General features: G+C 45.5%; 1 protein-coding gene across 3 annotated transcripts in view; it reads left to right on the forward strand.

Annotated features, from left to right (window-relative positions):
* The window catches only part of myo9aa (myosin IXAa), a 176,092-nt gene that overhangs the window by 147,546 nt on the left and 8,546 nt on the right, over window positions 1-20,000 (forward strand). For all 3 annotated transcript variants that reach the window (XM_072465436.1, XM_072465437.1, XM_072465438.1), the window contains exons 23-37: window positions 4,009-4,131; window positions 4,928-5,077; window positions 6,806-7,119; window positions 7,419-9,008; window positions 9,821-9,920; window positions 10,079-10,285; window positions 11,673-11,770; window positions 11,841-11,962; window positions 12,513-12,733; window positions 14,670-14,786; window positions 14,851-15,039; window positions 16,601-16,651; window positions 16,730-16,841; window positions 17,965-18,026; window positions 19,811-20,000. The exon at window positions 19,811-20,000 is cut by the window's right edge and continues 3 nt beyond it. In XM_072465436.1, the coding sequence (XP_072321537.1) occupies window positions 4,009-4,131; window positions 4,928-5,077; window positions 6,806-7,119; window positions 7,419-9,008; window positions 9,821-9,920; window positions 10,079-10,285; window positions 11,673-11,770; window positions 11,841-11,962; window positions 12,513-12,733; window positions 14,670-14,786; window positions 14,851-15,039; window positions 16,601-16,651; window positions 16,730-16,841; window positions 17,965-18,026; window positions 19,811-20,000 (3,646 nt within the window). The remainder of the gene's footprint in view (window positions 1-4,008; window positions 4,132-4,927; window positions 5,078-6,805; window positions 7,120-7,418; window positions 9,009-9,820; window positions 9,921-10,078; window positions 10,286-11,672; window positions 11,771-11,840; window positions 11,963-12,512; window positions 12,734-14,669; window positions 14,787-14,850; window positions 15,040-16,600; window positions 16,652-16,729; window positions 16,842-17,964; window positions 18,027-19,810) is intronic.

A 20,000-nucleotide genomic window follows, 5' to 3' on the forward strand; every position in this document is an offset into this window, starting at 1 on the left:
CTGCTCCTGTCTGCTCCTCATCAGCTCCTCGTCTGCTCCTCCTCTGCTCCTCGTGTGATGGCACTGCCCTGTCACGTCGCAGGCTTACGGGCATTTTGAATTTGAATGAGTTTAAATTGGACTCTGTTTTCCTGGCGTGCATGTAAGATAAGATAAGATATTCCTTTAGTGTCCACACATGGGGAAATTTCAATGTTGCAACGCAGGTAGATACAGAAAGGACAGATAACTTATAGGAAGTTTAAAAAACACTCTTAATAGAAGAACTCTTATAAACAAAACTCTTATAAACAAAAACTATAGACAAAACCTCTCATTTCCTAATAAGGAATGGAGGGGAAAAATAAAATAAAAACATCTAGCGTAAGACAAAATAATACTAATAATATATATATGCACATGAATATGACATTGCTTGTGAGTACGACAGTAATTGCACATGAATATGACGTATTGCACATGGTTAAGTCAGTATTGCACGTGTTCAGGGCAGTACTGACTTAACCATGTGCAAAAAGCCGTGTAGTGACGAGTGCCTTTCCTTTCTAGCTGAAAGGTTCAGCGCTCCAGCTGCACTAAAGTCCTTGTCCTATTCAAGTAAAGAGGCTTTTTGCTGTGGGATTGTAGGTGAATGTGAACCGTTCTGTGTGGTTACTGGTTATTATGGGTCTGTGTGTTGAGAGGATCTTCTGACTCCATCTGCTCACTGATATGAAGCCCTCAGGGAGCGTCTCCAAACGTCTCCAAACACTGAAGCTGCTTGGGTCAGCAGTGATGAGACATATTTCTGGGATGGGATCACTTTCTGGGACTCCTGCTGCTGAGTCCAGGTCTCTGCAGAACAGAGCCTGTGCATTGTCCCGCTCGCTGAAACTCTCCCCTTCTCTGTAATTGTATAAACAGCGCATCTGTTTCCTCGTCCGCCCCCCGCAGCCAGGAGCGCCAGGAGCGCCAGGAGTGCACTGGGCCGGAGCACACAATAGGCCTCAGTTCCATCAGTGGGAGGACGCCGTGTTTATGTTGTCAAGTTTCAAGCCCTGGCCTTCCTCGCCACATGTGCTCAAGGAAGCGCCCCGACCATTCCAGACCATTCTCATCAGAGCAGTAATCATGTATTCTACGCTCTTCCAGACACTCAAAGACGCTTCACATTGTATTATTCATTCACTCCTCACGTCTGACGGTCTCACTCTGTGTTTAAGCCGTAGTACTACATCCACTTAACATCTGTTGGAACAATATTTTTTACTAGTATTACAATATGAATGGAGTGGACTAAACACAAAAACAGTTGCTCTGTCATGACCTGGGATACAGTGCACATTAAAGGCCCTGATAGATCCATATAACACACGACACTCCAGATCATTTTTATATTGACAAATGGATATTGCTCTGACCATATGATACGGGTCAGCAGGGCTCTCTTTACCTTTAAATTGTCCTGTCCTTACTAAGAAGCAACTTTGAATTTGAATATTAATATGAATTGACTAGAGTAAGTCACTGGAGAGGTTCAAATGAATGACACGTGTTTGACAATAAACATAAATATAGCCGCAAGCGGCAATGATCGGCCCTCGCCACGCCGCAAGAGGAGGGGGCGCTAACGCGCCCCAATTGTCCTTTTATTACGCCTTCTGCTGAATCTGTGAAGCTGTCACATCTTCTCACTTTGTTTTACCATCAAAAAGCAATTTTATTTTGAATTCTTGGCAAAATGTGCGGCTTTGCCGCACAGACACCGTGACTCTTTGAATAAAAATGTGGATAACTTTTGATGGTCCACCCCTGAAGATGAGCCTCACCAAATTTCAGGTTAATAGGGCTAATGCCCTGGGAGGAGTTTGTGAAAGTCTAAAGTGTAAACATGTTCTGGCGATTTCCCCATTGGAATAACAAGGGAGGTTTTGGTCATTGCTACGGCAACGCCATAACAATTATGACATGGGTCTCATTGACTTTTTTGATGGGGAGGCCAAAATTGAGTTGTGTGTCAAATTTCATAAAATTTCGCAAAACTAAACATTTAACCTCCATATAAAATCTGTAGGGGGCGCTGTGGCTCCAAATTAATTTATTTCACTTCAAGTAGGTTTAGGGCAAAGAGTTTAACAACTGATTCTAATTTGACGCAATTCGGACTTTATCTGCGCAAACGGCAGAAATTTTAAATATGGGAGATTTCTGAAATTCTAGCTACAGTTTGCGGCTTCGCCGCACAGAGACTGTGAGAGGTATCAATGTAATTTGGATAACTTTTGATGTCCCACTCCTCAGTAGCATTTTCACCAAATTTCAGCTTTTTAGGGCCAACGCCCTGGGAGGAGTTCGTAAAAGTACGACGTTTGGAAAAACTCCGAAGTCATGTTTAGCCATTTTTGAAGCAATATGGCCGACATTTGGTTGGGCGGACGGCGTTGCCGTAATAATATTTTTTACTTCTCTTGTCACCATCTACCTCTGCGCCAAATTTCATGATTCTACGATCAGATTTTTTTTGGGTCATTTCCCATCTCTCAATGCATTTTTGGTACATTTGGGGGCGCTGACGCGCCAATTTTTTTTATTTTAGAAAAGGGAAATAGCCAGAATGTAGAGAGGCACGATTTTTAGAGGTGTGCAAATTTTTGTGACTTTTCGTCAATGTTCACTGGGTGAAAAATAGGGGGGTTGGTCCCGAGAAGAAGAAAGAAAGAATAATATTCCGATGCGAAAACAATGTTTCCCATTTTTCAAATATCATAAACTATACATTTTCGGAAAACGCTCGCGCTTTCCTACCTCATGGTGTGGGTCCCTGGTCACTGACGGGTACTTTTGTTAATTTTGAGTGGGCTCCGCCCACTTTGTGTTTTTGGCCCTCTATACAGTAATAATGTTCAATTTTTGCATTACATGCTTATATGCACGGAACATGCAAGAGATGGGGAACGTATTCGTGAGGTACTTAGCGCAAATGAGTGCTTTATATGGGGATGACGACCGCTTCGCGGTCGTCATCCCAATGTAAGGTGCTCGTTTAGTGCGCACTTTTGCACGGGCTTCGCCCGTTTACAACGGTAATGTTCCATTTTCCTACTACTAATTAGTATGCACGGGGCGTGCATGAGTGAAGGAGTGCGTTAGTGAGTGTTTGGAAGTGGGCGAGCGCTTCGCGCTCGATTTCGTGCGCACTACGTGCGCACTTTCGCAGCCGTGCTTCGCACGGCCTTACGAGATTAATAGGCCTCTCGCCAGCTTGTGGCGCTCGGGCCTAATGATGATGTTTGTTTGAAATGCAGTTGGACAATGGTCTTGTGGCATGAGTTGAGCTTCAAAGAACTACGTTGATCTTCTTAATGTCCTTGTGATGGTTGGATGTGTTCTCTCTGTTTGAAGTGACAGTCGTCGCCCCCTGCTGGCTCTGTGCGGAAAACCAGCCTTATCCTGGAAAAGCCTGGCTCTTTTTATATATTTACCAGTTAAATGTTTTTAAACGTGATAGTCAAATCTTATTGCATTCAAATAAAGAAAGGAAATAAAGCAGCTCACATGGCGCTTACTGTCACGTCAGTTACTTTTTACTTTGTTGCAGTTCTTTACTTCTCTCTCTGCTTGAGCAGCCCAAAACAAGTCAAACTTCAGAATCAGAGTCCTTTTTATTGCCAATGTTGGGGAACATATCACGAACGAGCAACTTGTTAAAACAAATTATAATCATAAACCTATATAAGTGACTTAATGTTAAACGTAATTATTTCCAATGTGTCACGTTTGACAGCAATGATAATGTTCATTAATACCTATTTTACAAAGTCTTGACTGTGTATAGGATATATGAATAGGATGAATAGGATATATAAATATATATATATATATCATATAATATATATGATATATATAAATATCTAGTGAGAATTGACCTCATCTGAGTCCCTTGTGTCTTCAAATGTACAAGTCAGATCTGTGTTTGGGACTCCTTCTTCCCCGTGTGTCATTCTTCATACAGATTCATTTTTCTTGTAGGACTTTGTTGGACATTTCCGTGTCCTGCTGCCTGATGGAACCAGTGCCTCCAAAGAGTGCCTCCAGAAGAGCCTGCAGCCCCTGAGCCTGTCGTCGGACGGATTCCAAGTGGGAAAGACAATGGTACAAACTTTTACAAAGAATAAGTGTGTTTTTAGGTTTGACAGTTCGCTCTGTCAGACAAACGTTCACATGAAAACAACAATAACCATCTGCACCTACAGATGATTTACTCTATGGTCTTCAGAGGCCGATTTCTCCAACTGCATTTTCCTCCCACAGAGTCATAAAGAATCAGCCCTTAAAGCTGCACCTACACACCAAACTATACAAACTATACAAGCTTTATAACGGACAGATTGTACAGAAGTATTTTTTTTTTTATATCTGCAAAATTTGTATGCCAATTTTCAGTCAAATCTAGTTTACTCCAACACTAAGATCCCCAAAATCCCCTCTGTGTTTTGTATCTAATGTCATCAAAATGAAGAAAGCCTTTTTTCTGATATATATGTCCCAAATATGTGACATTTTGGCCATTTTTACACATGATGTACTTGTAATACAGTTGTGTAAATAAACTGCTGAAGACGTTTCAAATGGATCTCTTAATGTAAGATGTTTTGTAGCGTCTGGTCTTAAACGCTCTTGTGTCATCATTACATCTCAGTGAGCTGTTTGATAGTAGCTCGTGGTCGGTCGTTGGTATGAGTCATGATGTGTGTATATCATTAGAGGACCATACCCAGCATTCCTGCAGGACAGCCCTGCGCTCTGTGGGAGGGATGTGATTCAAAGTGTGTAATGTGATGGTCGCGTCCTGATGCTGAGCTCACCTCCTCCCTCCCTCCTCCCTCCCTCCTCCTCCCTCCTCCCTCCCTCCTCCTCCCTCCCTCCTCCTCCTCCCTCCCTCCTGCAGGTGTTCCTCCGTGAGGCCGAGCGTCAGAGGTTCCAGGTTCTGCTCCACAGCGAGGTGCTCCGGCTCATCGTCAGTCTCCAGCGACGTTTCCGAGCTCACCTGGAGAGGAGGCACTTCTGCAGGATGAGAGAGGCCGCCGTCTGCATTCAGGTGCACACTTCACACTTCACACTTCACACTTCACACTTTACACTTTTACACTTTACTCGCCTCTAGGACCAGCGCATGATTGTGCACACATGAGGAAAATGAGAAGATGTAGTTGCAAAATTCAATGCTAAAATTGCAACACAAATAGTCTAAATCATTTGTATTGTTATTGTCCTTCTTAAATACTCTTGAGTTCCTGTATTTTGGCGTTTCTTGTTTTAAAGTATGTGTAAAGGGAGATAAACAAACACCATCTTTCCTTGACATGCTAATGTAGCACGCAGTTGTGATGAAAGTGATTTTGAGTCAGGTGAGGATTTATGAACTCTGACGTCATAAAACTGTGTTCTGAGGCTCAGGCAGAGGATTCAGCACTTTTGTTTTTGATGAGGAACAACGTTAGAACAGGTTAAAAATGTGTCTGCAACAAGTCAACGATTAATCGCAGCTGATATTGAGATGATCATCAACTAATTTAATAATGAAGTAATGGTTATTTGGAGCATACACAATCTCAAAAAGAGAAGAGGTTTTCTGACTCAGACAAATAAATAATTCAAGACATAGAAAACTGGTATAATTAGTGTTTTTGATCTTTTAATATCCTCCATAAACATGTCCCCTTGGCTTCATCTAAGTCGAATGAGTATGAATCTTATATTTATGGGCATTTAGCTTTCTAAACAAATGATCGATTAATCATTCGAATAATAGTTTGATTAATTGAAGAAAATGATCGTTAGTTGTAGCTCTATTCATGGGTTTCAACCACATGACTATTTGTTGACGACGTCACACACGCTGTGGCCTCTCGCTGTCGGATTCAAAACAGCAGAAAAGCAAACGGGCTTTGATCTTATCTGCAGCGGCGAGTCGCTAACACTTAAAAGACAAACTTTTGTGGACATTTCCATCTGCTTTTCCTCGTCCACAAGTCCTCTGCACCGGACTTTGTGTCTAAGCCTAAAATATAACACCCGGACAGTTGGAAATCAGGCTTGTCGAAACTGTCTGCAACTAGGCTAATGTTTATTAGCATAGCCTCGCAATAGTATGTAAACTAGCACTAGCCAGCTGCTAACGATCTAAAACAAACAGCTCAGCCTCAGTCTGGAGTGAGTTCTGTAAGTCCACTGGTCCCTCCTGACCACAGTAACACATTTCTGGACAAACAGAGTCTTTGGGGATGTTAGAGTTTTAGACCTGCAGCTTTTGTCCTCCAGATGGCAGTAGCAACAAGTGTGTGACATCACTTCAGACCTGTGACTATTTGTCCTTTAAAAGAATAAATAGAACTTTGTGAGGCCAACATTTTCAACTGAACTGCACAACTTTCCCTTTTCCCCTCTCAATTTTTGACTAATGAAAATACTTTAAGTTCAAGGACTTATATTGGGCAAAGTTAACTTTTTGAACATTTTTCCCTCATCAAACCTGGCGTTGTTTGGAAACGTCTAACTGATGAAGTAATGTGTGCTGTTGTATAACCTGAGATGCCAGAGTAAAGTCACTCAAGAGCATGTTTAAAATCCAAATAACCGTGCAAATAATGCACAATATGTGTCCTTCAAAGTTCTTTTTGTTTGTAGCCATCATATATAGTTAGTTACTGTCATTTGGTCTCATCTAGCTCCTGCATCATTCATGGGGGCTGGACATTGGTGGCATCATTATATTTTAACAAATGATCAAAAACTAACCATGCAGTTTTCTGTTGTCCCGTCTCAGAAATGGTGGCGGGTGTACCGGCCCACAGAGGTGGATGAAGAGGAGACTGAGGATGAAGAGGCCTTGGACACAGCGGCGGTGTGTGTGCAGTCCCACTGGAGGGGCTACTGCGCCCGCCAGAGGCTGAAGCTCTGGAGGAAGTCTGTGCTGGTGCTTCAGAGGGCGTGGCGGCTCTGGCTCCAGCGGCGCGCTACAGCTGCCCTGGTCATTCAGACGGCCTGGAGAGCTCACCAGGCCAAGCAGAGCTACCTCCAGCTCTGCAGCACGGTGCTCCAGCTACAGGCGCTCTGCAGGGGCCTCCTCGCCAGGCACAGGTACCTCTCCCCCTCAGTCACTTCTGTGGAGACAATAAATGGAATTTGACTGTTAGCGATGTAACAATAACCGAAATATTGTGATCACAATTCTTTCATAAGCATTGCTTAAATGTTAAACTATTTCAAATTTGACAATAACATTGATACTAACTATTGTAGACCTACTTCTAGTACATTTGTATTGCACTTGTACCAGACTCTACTGTTGTCACAATACTAAGGAATACTCTTGTACACTATCTAGTATCTAGTTTTACTATCAGTTAGTTTTTGATTTTTGATGATTTCTTTTTCAGATTCCAGAAATTAAAGAAGCAGAGGCTAAAGGAGAGTGAGGAGGAGCATCTCCGTGAGCTGCAGAACGGCGACGTGAGCGCGTCACTAGAAGATGAGGGGACGCCTGAGACCATTCCTGGGTTGGACCTCAGCACATGGGAGGCCTCCATCAAACAGCAGGAGGAGTCGGCTAAAATCTCCAAGCCCCAGTGTGAAGACTCAGAGCCACTCCCCTCCGTGCTGCGAGAAAGAGCGTCCACTGTGGACGAGCCCAGCCAGAAGACCACCCGAGCCAAACGGGAGAGCCGGAGGATGAGAGAGCTGGAACAGGCCAAGTTCAGTCTGGAGCTGCTCAAAGTGCGCGCCACCACCGGAGGCCCGTCGTCACCGTCCGAAGAGCGCCGGTGGTCCTTGGAGTTTGTACCCTTCGCCTCGCCTCCTCTACGCTCTCCACAGGGCACGCCCGACAGCCAGAGCTCCAAGGGCAGCTTTGAACTGTTGAGTATGGAGGAGGTGCCGCCCAAAGCTGTGGCGGAGATCACAGACACAGAAGATCTCTGCTCCCCTGAACATTCTGTCTCACAAGAACCAGAGCCCAGTGTGGAGACCGTGTCCACAAGCCCAAAGCATGACCGACCCACCTCTGTAGATCCAGCTCTGACAGAAACAACACCCACTCTCACGCATCCGCCCAAAATCCAAAACTACCTCCCAACGTTTTACGTCCCTGAAGGCAGCGCTCCAAAGCCACCTGCCAATGAGCCTCAACACACCACAGAAACGTCTGTTACCACGGCTACTACCACTACGCCTGTCAAACCTCTCAAAGAACGACGGGAATCGAGTCGAAGACCAGTGGTTGTAGTCATTAGCATGCAAAAAGAGTCGCCGCTAAGTGAGGAGCTAACAGACATGGTCCGCCCCTCAGTGCAGCTGCGGGACACAGCGGCGCAGACCGGAGAGCTAACGCCGTCTCCGCACAACGTGGCCCCGCCTTCACGCGCAGACCAGACCATTATAGACAAACTGGTTAAACTGAATGTAGAAAAAGAGGAAAGGCAGCGTAATCAGCAACAGCAAAATGAAAAGGAAATGATGGAGCAAATCAGACAGCAGAAGGAAGTGCTGGAGCGCCAGCGGCTGTTCTTTGCTCAACATGAGAAGGACATGTTGGAGAAGCAGCGAGATGAAGCCCTGCAGAAGATCCAGCAGAGCAGACCGGAGGGCCAGGACGCCGCACGGGCCAGAAGACCTAGTAGGCCCTGCTCACTGTACATCGAGAGAGCCAGCGGTCCTACTCCCCGAGCTCGTACAGAGTCAGAGTCCACGCCTCCCTCGGCACACTCGCCTCTGGCCGTAGACATCCAGGGCATCGCTCCACAGCCGCAGCTGCCTTCACAGACGCTGTCCAGCCCCAAGCACAAGGCTAAGGACAGCAAAGTGACCCCTGAAGGATGGGTGCCCAAACTTAAGCTGGAGTCCAGAGAGGGAGGGGTCAAAGGAAAAAGTGTGGCCAAAAAGCAGCCGGCTCAGCAGGGCACTGCGGTCAACCTCAGCGACAAGACCAGCAACATCTTCTTCTCGCCCAAGGACAAGGTCACAATTACAAAGTGAGTTTTCAGCTGATCACACTCAACAGAGTTGTGCAGTAGCTGGGCAGGTATTATGTGTCATTTCTGTTTAAGTCTAATTTAATATGCAAGTACATTATAAAATGTACATGCATATTACTCTAAAAACATGTCCTGGAGATGTCTGTCCCGGAGAGACAAACCCAAACATGAACGTCTCTGAATACGCTCGCTCTGTCAGCCTGGATTTTCTGAATGAAAACAACTAATGCATGTTCATAGGACAGGGGGCGGGGTTAGCACCAGCGGTCCAATCAGAAAGCATACTCCATGCCCTAGGGACTGTCAATCATAATCACACGAGCAATTAAGAGAATAAATAAACACCAAAATAAATGCAGGCAGTTCATGTGCAGTCTGCTCGTTACACCACAGAGAAGGTCATTAGAAGGTCATTAGTGGATCAAACAGACTTTCAGTACTCAGCATGATACATTGTCATGGACTGAAAGAATAGCACTTATGTCTGTGTCAAGCAGCAAAATGTAAAGACACTATTACACTTAAAGTGCTTAATTAACAGCTTTTACTTGCTTGTATTTAATGTAATACAGTCTGAATACAGATGATGGGAATCATGTTTATTTAAATACAATTTTCATCTGTCAAAGAGTCGTCTCCATATCTTATTGAGAGGCTTTATCAGATCCAGAGCAGGTTTTGAGTTCAGGGCCTGTTACCATAGCGATCTACTTTGATAGAAAGTGATCCCTCGTTGTAGTAACGCTGTACCAGGGGTTACATCAGCTGGTGGTATGATGATATTTTAACACTTCTGATTCATCTTACAGCTTTGAGGGAGATGCCGTTCCCAAAGGGGGGCCGACCAGTCCAAAGGAGGTGGCACCACCGCTCTCCAAGTCTTCTTCTAAATCTTCCAAATCTAGAGACGTAAGAAAAGTTTGTGTTGTTGCGCATGTGCTGATGTTTGTTCATAGTGTGTCTGTTGTGGTGAGAAGAGTCCCACTGACCTACAGCACACGCACTGCTGCTCTTGCTCCCTGGATTCCCAATCACCTTGACATAATGTGACTTTTGATAAACTCCAGGTGGGCAGAGTGGGCCAAAAAAAGAAAGCCCGAATGGCTCGGACGCGCTCTGACTTCCTGACCCGCGCCCCCGTCACGTCGGCGGGGGGAGACTCAGACGAGGACGACGACAGCCCCACCAGCCCCCGCCATTACACTCTGCCCCTTCCCAAAGCCAGCCCCGACCCTGGCGGCGAGGCTGAGGCGTGTTTCAGTGACTCGGACATGGTAACGAGCGCCACAATCCTGCCGACAACGCCACTGTGTCACCGCGTCTCTTCTCTCTCTGACACGCCCTAACCCTCTCTCCGCCAAACAGCAATCCGTTTGAAATGAACTAACTACTCTTCTGAAAATGCCAGAGCAGCGAGGACACGTTCAGAAAGCCTCCGCCTGAGTGTTCTCTCTGGCATTCAGGCCGTTTTCTGACACCTTTTCTTCTCTAACATGACTGAATCTCCTCTCTTGACTAATTGATTTTCTCTGATTAATTTTTGCATGTTTTACAAATGAGTCATTCTTGTGATTGACCTTTTGAATCAGATGTTTTTCTTTCACGAGGCTGTTTATTCACCACCCTCTTTTTTATTATTGCAGATGCACAATACAATATATAGAAAATAGGGCTGCACAATATATGGCAAAAGTATCGATACTGCAACAAAGTAAATATATTAGAATGACACCAAAGTCCTCCATCTGACAGAAATGTACTGTTTTAAAATAAATATAGCTGATTTCATTTGTTTTGTCCATCTTAAAGTGCCTCAGGTTAGACTCATCAACACACAACACACAACAATCTTCAACACATTTTATCCCAGATAAAGGTCTTGGGTTTATACAGTCATTTTATTGCTGATTATAAATCGTGACATCACACTAGGAAATTCCATAACTGTTACCTAGCAACCATGTTGTGCCGCAGAGATTATTATTTGACAAATAAACACCATCATTTTAGCTGATTTAATGGTCCAAATGTGTTTTAATTTATGCCAAAGATTTAGATATTTTTTAGAGTTTCTCAGGTGTGATGACATCAACATGTTTTATAACTCTACTTCTGTCTTTTTAACACATTTTTCAACATTTCTTCACAAACCGCTGCTTGATTAGTGTAAAATTTGAATTTACATTTATACCAAATAAAAACAAAATTAGAAAATCATATGCACCTACTTTTTACTCTAGTTGTATTAAAACAATGTAAAAAATATTGCAATATGATTGATATGGCAGCATTTTGCAGCTGTATTGCATATTGCAATAATGTCCAATATTGTGCAGCCCTAATAATATATTTACTGATCATATTATTGAGGATTTTTTTGTCACTTAGTATATTGTAAGTTACTATTTAAAAAAAAAAAAAACTTTAATAATCTACTTTTCTGCTGTCCATAGTTTGGTAGCTACAGATATTGAACTACATTTATTATGTCAAACTATTGTGTCTTAGTTTGAATAACCTATAGCACCATCTAGTGGCAGGAACGGAGTGGAGCAGAGGAGATGCTCTCATTGATTTCAAGCCAATACATTTGTCCTTATATAAAAAAACATCCTTTACTTGAGTTGTGCCATTAACATTCCATAAAATCTATTGTTTCAGCCCCCTAGTGGTGAAGAGAAGAAAAAGATGCACAAAGCCATGTCATCGGGAGATCTGGGGAAAGTGGAAAGCCTCAGAAAGAACTCTCAGGATGGAAGGTTTGCATCGCTCCAATGTTGGAAGCATTTTTCTGAGATGCAGGAGACTGAGAAGGTTTTGTGTGAACAGGGTGCGTAAGATGCGATTCTGGGGCAAATCCAAGTACGGAGAGAAGAAGACGTCCAGAGAGAAGCTGATCTGTGGAGCAGACTCTTTAGACCTGGACACGGTGGACACTGGAGCTGGAGAAGGTGAGGACTGAACAGACATCACATTGTTGTAAACATGCTGAAAACAGATTAGATGTATTTGTAGAGCACGACTTCTACAAAAGTTGTGATACAATATGAAAGCACGTTCTGGATGTTCTGAGAGGCCAGTGAGCGGCCGGTACAGTCTGATCTACTGGAGACAAACGCATGGATAAGTCTCTCCAAGTCTGGTTTAGACACTTTTTGATTTTGGAAATATTTTTTAGATGGTAAAAAGCTGCTAATGTTTTTGATGTGATGTGGCTGTTAAAGTTCAAGTCTGAGTCCACTATTACCTCAAGATTTCTAACTTGATTTGTAGGTTTTAGAGCGAGACTCTAACCCCTGTTAATTTGAACATGGTGATTTAAATCAAATCAAATACTGAAATTAAATTAGCATTTTGTATTATTTCCTTCACTTAAACGTAATAGATCCACAGAAATGTAGCACAGTTGCTTTATTTAATACTCAAAACAAATACAACAAACGTCAGACGAGTGAAGTGAGCTCTTTCCACGTGTTAAGCTGGTGCGTGGTGCTTGTGCAGGTCAGGAGAACATGTCCCCTCCCCTGAGCCCCAGCAGCACTCTGGAGCGGGGCAGCAGGGACCTGAAGGAGAACAAAGACCCCTCTCCCAAAGTCAAGAGGAGACGCAGCGTGAAGATCAGCAGTGTGGCCCTGGAGCCCGCCCAGTGGCAGAACGATGCACTGCACATCCTCTCCTGCTCCAACGACTACCGCAGCATGAACGACTTCCTCATGAAGAAGGTAACGCTGTCGAGATGTTTCTACAGGGATTTTATTTATATTTATATTAGCATTATGAATTATTGGATGAGTCGAGGGGGAAATATTACATTTAGAGTTATTAAGTATGAATCGGCTAAAGTGCATTTGCAGTGGAACTGGATCTAGCTACATGAACTCATGAGGCGAATATTAAAACCCACGTGACAGTGGGACTATATACCTGCCCCGGTGGTGGACGAAGCCAGAAATATTACTTTTTTCAGGTTTTGCCTCGGATCCTCCCACAGCTAAACACACATTGTTGCACTGAACAGTGCTCCAAGCTCAGGCGAAACACTCAAATCCAACGCTTTAAGGGAAATGGAGCTAAACTCGCATTTGTTTTGCACTTTACTGATGCAAATTTAGAAAATATGTGCATTTTGTAACTGTAGAAACAAGGGTATTGTTCCTGTGCTTTGGCGTAGAACACTGAAAAAGATATAAATACTTTAGTTTATTTGCCATTTGTCGTTAAAAACCACATTGGAAAAAAGCCCAAAGCGCACGACAAAACATCAAAAACAACCACAAACAAGCAATGGACACAAGCTACAGGAAACTAAAAGGATTCAAATGCAACATCTTCAGTTTACACAAAACACCCATGTCTCTAAAATATTGTTCACAAATCTTAATCTGAAAGGCCTTTGGAGATGGCTTATGCCAGAGAAATGAAAATTAATGCAGTCGCATGCAGGCTGCAGGCTGTACGCTGCAGGCTGTACGCTGCAGGCTGCAGGCTGTACGCTGCAGGCTGCAGGCTGTACGCTGCAGGCTGTACGCTGCAGGCTGCAGGCTGTACGCTGCAGGCTGCAGGCTGTACGCTGCAGGCTGCAGGCTGTACGCTGCAGGCTGTACGCTGCAGGCTGCAGGCTGTACGCTGCAGGCTGTACGCTGCAGGCTGCAGGCTGTACGCTGCAGGCTGCAGGCTGTACGCTGCAGGCTGTACGCTGCAGGCTGTACGCTGCAGGCTGCAGGCTGTACGCTGCAGGCTGCAGGCTGTACGCTGCAGGCTGTACGCTACAGGCTGTACGCTGCAGGCTGCAGGCTGTACGCTGCAGGCTGTACGCTGCAGGCTGTACGCTGCAGGCTGCAGGCTGTACGCTGCAGGCTGCAGGCTGTACGCTGCAGGCTGCAGGCTGCAGGCTGTACGCTGCAGGCTGTACGCTGCAGGCTGTACGCTGCAGGCTGCAGGCTGTACGCTGCAGGCTGCAGGCTGTACGCTGCAGGCTGCAGGCTGTACGCTGCAGGCTGTACGCTGCAGGCTGCAGGCTGTACGCTGCAGGCTGCAGGCTGTACGCTGCAGGCTGTACGCTGCAGGCTGCAGGCTGTACGCTGCAGGCTGTACGCTGCAGGCTGTACGCTGCAGGCTGCAGGCTGTACGCTGCAGGCTGTACGCTGCAGGCTGCAGGCTGTACGCTGCAGGCTGTACGCTGCAGGCTGTACGCTGCAGGCTGCAGGCTGTATGCTGTACGCTGCAGGCTGTACGCTGCAGGCTGTACGCTGCAGGCTGCAGGCTGCACTCTGCAGGCTGCACGCTGCAGGCTGCACGCTCCCTCAGTGGCATTGTGCTGTGTGATAGAACATAGATAGAATAAGACAGAATAAATGTTATTGTCCTGGAGAGGTCATTTGTCCTGGGCCACATAGATGCTGTACACAAAAATACACAAGCGAGACATGAAGAGCATGTGAGGGCAGCGGCGGGACAAAGGTCAGCTCCTCCTGATGCAGCAGCTCATAGTGAAGAGGGGTGTCCGGGTCAGTGAGTATCCTTTAATGTGGCCAGCCTAAGGCACACTGTGCAATCTTCATGCTGCCTCAGCACCTTGATGGGACGGATCACTCACTGACACAGATTTAGACAGTTGCTCAGAATAATTCTAATGGATTTTTGCATTTTCATTTCCAGATGAATGACCTGGAGACGGAGGACAGTAAAAAGGACACGATGGTGGACGTGGTTTTCAAAAAGGCTCTGAAGGAGTTCCGTCTGAACATCTTCATCTCTTACTCCACAGCGCTGGTGGTACGTGTTTTTAGTTCAAAAAGACTCCCTCCTGGATGTTGGTTCACCTTCTCTCCCGCTTCAGATGGACGAGTGTAAGAGCGTCCGGTACAAAGACCTGTACGCTCTGTTCGAACACATCCTGGAGAAAACCATGAGGCAGGAGCAGAGGGACTGGAGCGAGTCCCCGGTCCGAGTCTGGGTCAACACTTTCAAAGTCTTCCTGGATGAGTTCATGACAGAATACAAGCCCCTGGACAGCACTGTCAGCAAGGTAAGACTGCACTTCCACCAGGTCAGAGGTCAGAGGTGAGCTGGTTTGTGGTTCATCTGTCATCCACATGAAACAAAAACTGGAAAAACGCTCAACATCTCTGACAGCACAACTCTGACTTGACTGAATGTGATTTAACAAATAAATGATAAGGTTCAACATTTCTACATTTCCACATTTTGTTATGTTACATGAAATGGATTAAATGCAGTATTTGCCTCCAAATTAAAGGTGGAATGGACGCTTTTTTTCAGCAAATTTTTTATCATATTTCCTCGTGGCGTGGATAAATCATTTGTCCTGCCACATATCAATCATAAAACGCACCTACCGCTCACCTGCGGTGAGTGCGTTTCCACGTGCCTAAGCGCATGGATCTATCATAATATAGTTCCCTCAGTGTACGGGGCAAAATGAAGACGGAGAAAGACAGTTCGAGCTGACGCAGAAGTGGACAGAAATCTACGGGAGACGAGAGATGATGCGCTCCGTTGCGCTAATAAACAAATGCACGTGTGTGTTGTATCAGTCCACACGGGGGAGTGGCATGTGCACGGGGAGTGGCATGTGCACGGGGAGTGGCATGTGCACGGGGAGTGGCATGTGCACTTCTGCCTGCGTTCTCAAATCGCCGAAAAATCGTCCATTGCGCCTTTAATTCTACAAATAATACCCTATAATAACAACCTGAAAGAAGGTTGTTAGAATTATTTGCAACTGTATTAAAAAATAATTGAATACAGCAGAGGACAAAATTGAGCTCAGCTCATGGTTTTTCCATTGTTCATCTTTGAGATGCTTCTATTGCCATGAAGCTCGAGGATCTGTCCCTCCACCTCCGGGACAGGATTGTATCAAGGCACCGAAAGGGGAAAGGACAAACATTTCTGCCGCACTGAAGGTTCCTCTGAGCACAGAACCTGATGGTCACTCTGACAGAGAGAGGAGAACCTTCCAGAAGAATAACCATCTCTGCAGCACTCCACCATCAGACCTGTGTGGTGCAGAAGCCACTCAGAAGAAGGCACATGAAGGACTCTTAGATCATGAGAAACAAACATCTCAGGTCTGAGGAAACAAAGATTGAACTCACCTGGAGTGAAGCATGGTGGAGGCAGCATCAGGCTGCGGTGGAGGCGGCATCAGGCTGCGGTGGAGGCAGCATCAGGCTGCGGTGGAGGCAGCATCAGGCTGCGGTGGAGGCAGCATCAGGCTGCGGTGGAGGCTGCATCAGGCTGCGGTGGAGGCTGCATCAGGCTGCGGTGGAGGCTGCATCAGGCTGCGGTGGAGGCTGCATCAGGCTGCGGTGGAGGCAGCATCAGGCTGCGGTGGAGGCTGCATCAGGCTGCGGTGGAGGCTGCGGTGGAGGCGGCATCAGGCTGCGGTGGAGGCGGCATCAGGCTGCGGTGGAGGCGGCATCAGGCTGCGGTGGAGGCGGCATCAGGCTGCGGTGGAGGCGGCATCAGGCTGCGGTGGAGGCTGCATCAGGCTGCGGTGGAGGCTGCATCAGGCTGCGGTGGAGGCGGCAAATCTAACACTTGTATTTTCTCTTTGGTTCCAGCAGGTTCCAAAAACGGAGCGTAAAAAGCGCAGAAAGAAGGACACGGACATTGTAAGTGCTTTGTTTCTTTCAGATACTTTCTCAGGCTTTTGTAGTTCCAAAAGAATAAGTGATGTGAACGTGCTGCAGGTGGAGGAACATAACGGCCACATCTTCAAGTCCACGCAGTACAGCATCCCCACGTACTGCGAGTACTGCTCCTCCCTCATCTGGATGATGGACCGCGCCTGCGTCTGCAAACGTAAGACTAAACTCTTCTCTCAAAAGGCCACATGCCACTGCTGCTGCTCTGGACTTCTTTTGTTTCCTGGGCTGTTTTGGATTAGCCTCATTTTAGCCTATTAAATGCTTTTCTTAGCTCTGCTTAGCCGCTATCACAATCCTGTAAGTCCTTTTACAATGAAAGTCCCGTTAACCCACGTTTGTCAGGTCAGGTGAAGGAATAAAAACTCAAATGCTGGAAAAAGAGCTGATTAAAAGTACAAATGGGGTTTTACGTGTTTGAAGTGATATTTGTGCATTTTTAGTCACATTCGATACTTCAACCTCGACTAACACTTCAAAGACATGTTTAGGACATTTCTGTTGGATTGTCTCCAGAATGTTTGAATATTGTTATCTGGATACAAGACTATTCTGTGAAATATACTGTAAAGTGAGCTACTGTATTATTAGCTCACTTGTATCTCTACTTGAAGGAGCAGGAGAAGATACTACGTCTGTAAAACGTGTTCGGAAAACTATTTGTAAATGCAAGTAATTGTGTTACTTGTTCTATTTAAAAAAAACTTATCACTAAAAGTTATTGTACAGTTATGTATTATATATATTTTTAATGGTTTAACAATTATATTAAATTATGTGTAGAAGCTACTTTAGTAAAAGCATATTCTATTTATATATATCATCTTTTCACTTTGTTTTTAAAATCATCTTTGAAATACTAATTCAATAATACGTTATGCACACTATATGCAAACAGGAAGTATTACAGAGTATTATTATACTGCCAGTATTTGAATAACTTCAGATCATGGAAGAGCTGAAAGAATCTTTATCTTTGTGACTCGCACATTTATTATTATTAAATGAATTGTCCATAAAATAGTGTAATGGATTTCACGCTCGCATGTGTGACGTCAGGGGCCCCGGGGCCCCTCCCCCTCCTGCCCTAATCAGATTGTTTTCAACTGGACTCATGGGGTCTGCTGCAGCTCCAGATCCGCACACACTCGGCCCTTTCTCTGCTCAGGATGTTTGCTTTGAGGCCATAGTTTTTCTTCTGACCAGTGGAATATTGTGAAGAATGAGGCGGAGCTGCTTCTGTCTGGACAATGGGACTGACTTTGTGTCTGTGTCTCCAGTTTGTCGCTACGCCTGCCACCGCAAGTGCTGCCAGAAGATGACCACCAAATGCAGTAAGAAGGTACGTTCTGCCCACGCCTCACGCCGCCAGCAGCTCCTGGACACGGCGCAGCTCCTGGACACGGAGCAGCTCCTGGACACGGAGCAGCTCCTGGACACGGAGCAGCTCCTGGACACGGAGCAGCTCCTGGACACGGAGCAGCTCCTGGACACGGAGCAGCTCCTGGACACGGAGCAGCTCCTGGACACGGAGCAGCTCCTGGACACGGAGCAGCTCCTGGACACGGAGCAGCTCCTGGACACGGAGCAGCTCTGACCCATGTGTTTAATACTGACCTTTTCAGACACAGAATATTTGGCGTGAGACGGTCAGAAGTGTAAATGTACTTCAATACAAAGTTTAGGTTATTGTACTTATTTTACAGTGGAAACCTTTACTTCACTTCATTAAAGATCAAGTATCTTTACTTTCTACCTCCTATTTTTGAACTGAACTGAAAAGTAGAAAGTACTTCATATGGTTTGAGGAGTTAAGGCAGGGGTGGGAAAACTACGGCCCGCGGGCCACATCCGGCCAGTTGGGCCTTTCAATCCGGCCCGCCAAGCTTGTCCAAGTAATATTAAAATATAATTAACTAATTGGCTTTATTAGACTGTAGATGGAATGAGAAAGAAAGAAGGACATGCAGCAAATGTCGGAGTTGGGATTCGAATTCACGATACTGTGGCTGGGCGTTCATTTTACCTTTCGCCTGTAATGCCCACATTTCCCCAAGAGATGGCACTGTTCCCTCTAAACTGCGCGCCTGCGCAATTGCGCACTGCTCGCACATAGTGCGCGCACACAAGAACATCTAAGAAAATAAAATTCACCACAAACGGCCACCGGGGGCAATCAAGCAGGAAGCGCCAGAGTTTGACACACTGTAGAAGACTCTTGTGGACAGTAGAAGCACTGTCCAGAGGACAGAGTTGTGTGTTTTATTACAATCAGAATCATATTCACTGAGAAATGAGTCTTATTAGTCCCGCAGCGCAGCGGACCGCGGACGCATTCAGAAGATTGGCGTGTCACTATTGTGTAAATGAAACTTTCTTGTCCAGATCTGACTCACGAGTCAAAGACACATGTGCATCATTATCTGGATCATATTTCTGTGTAAATATCTCATGTCACAACGTAACACTCACTCGATGAGTACGAGCTCAGGAGCAGATGATCCTGATGTGAAGACACAGTTAAATCAGCTCACAGAGTCATCAAGGACAGAGGGGACACTAGAGACAGCTGTGATTTGTTCTAAAGTGGACAATTTGTACATTGAGCCTTGCATTTGTTGCTTTGTTACAAGTTACAGGTCAAATCTTGTGTGTAATTTATAGTAATTCATTCGTTCACATTTTAGGCCAGATTTTAGAACCCAATGTGGCCCTTGAGTCAAAAAGTTTGCCCACCCCTGAGTTAAGGTGACGCTCTGAGCTTTTAGCAAACACAAATCCAAATTCTTTACATTTTTAAATTGATTGGAATTGCTGCTGTTGACCAAAGATAAGCACAAATCTGTGTGAAATATGTGGCTGTTTACATCGCAGTAACTTTACTTTTGAATTCAGAAAGTTTGAGTTCCTAAAAGTGGCCACATCCTATTGGAACAGTAAAGTGTGAATGACAGAAAAGTAAGATTTTCACTGTTGCAGTATTAGTGAGTCATGGTGTTCTCGTATTGGCCGTGAGGCTGGGCGTGGCCTCCTTGTGCCTGAGGCTGGGCGTGGCCTCCTTGTGCCTGAGGCTGGGCGTGGCCTCCTTGTGGGTGAGTCTCACCTGCTGTGGTTTGTGGTTTGCAGTTCGACCCGGAGCTCTCGTCCAGACAGTTCGGAGTGGAAGTGTCACGTCTGACCAGCGACGAGCGAGCGGTGCCCCTAGTGGTGGAGAAGCTCATGAACTACATCGAGCTTCACGGCCTCTACACGGAAGGGATCTACCGCAAGTCGGGCTCCACCAATAAGATCAAAGAACTGAAGCAAGGCCTGGACA

This window comes from Eucyclogobius newberryi, unplaced genomic scaffold (genome assembly GCF_026437365.1).
Source record: "Eucyclogobius newberryi isolate DKJ021-1_F unplaced genomic scaffold, fEucNew1.0.hap1 SCAF_5, whole genome shotgun sequence".
Classification (NCBI taxonomy): Eukaryota; Metazoa; Chordata; class Actinopteri; order Gobiiformes; family Gobiidae; genus Eucyclogobius; species Eucyclogobius newberryi.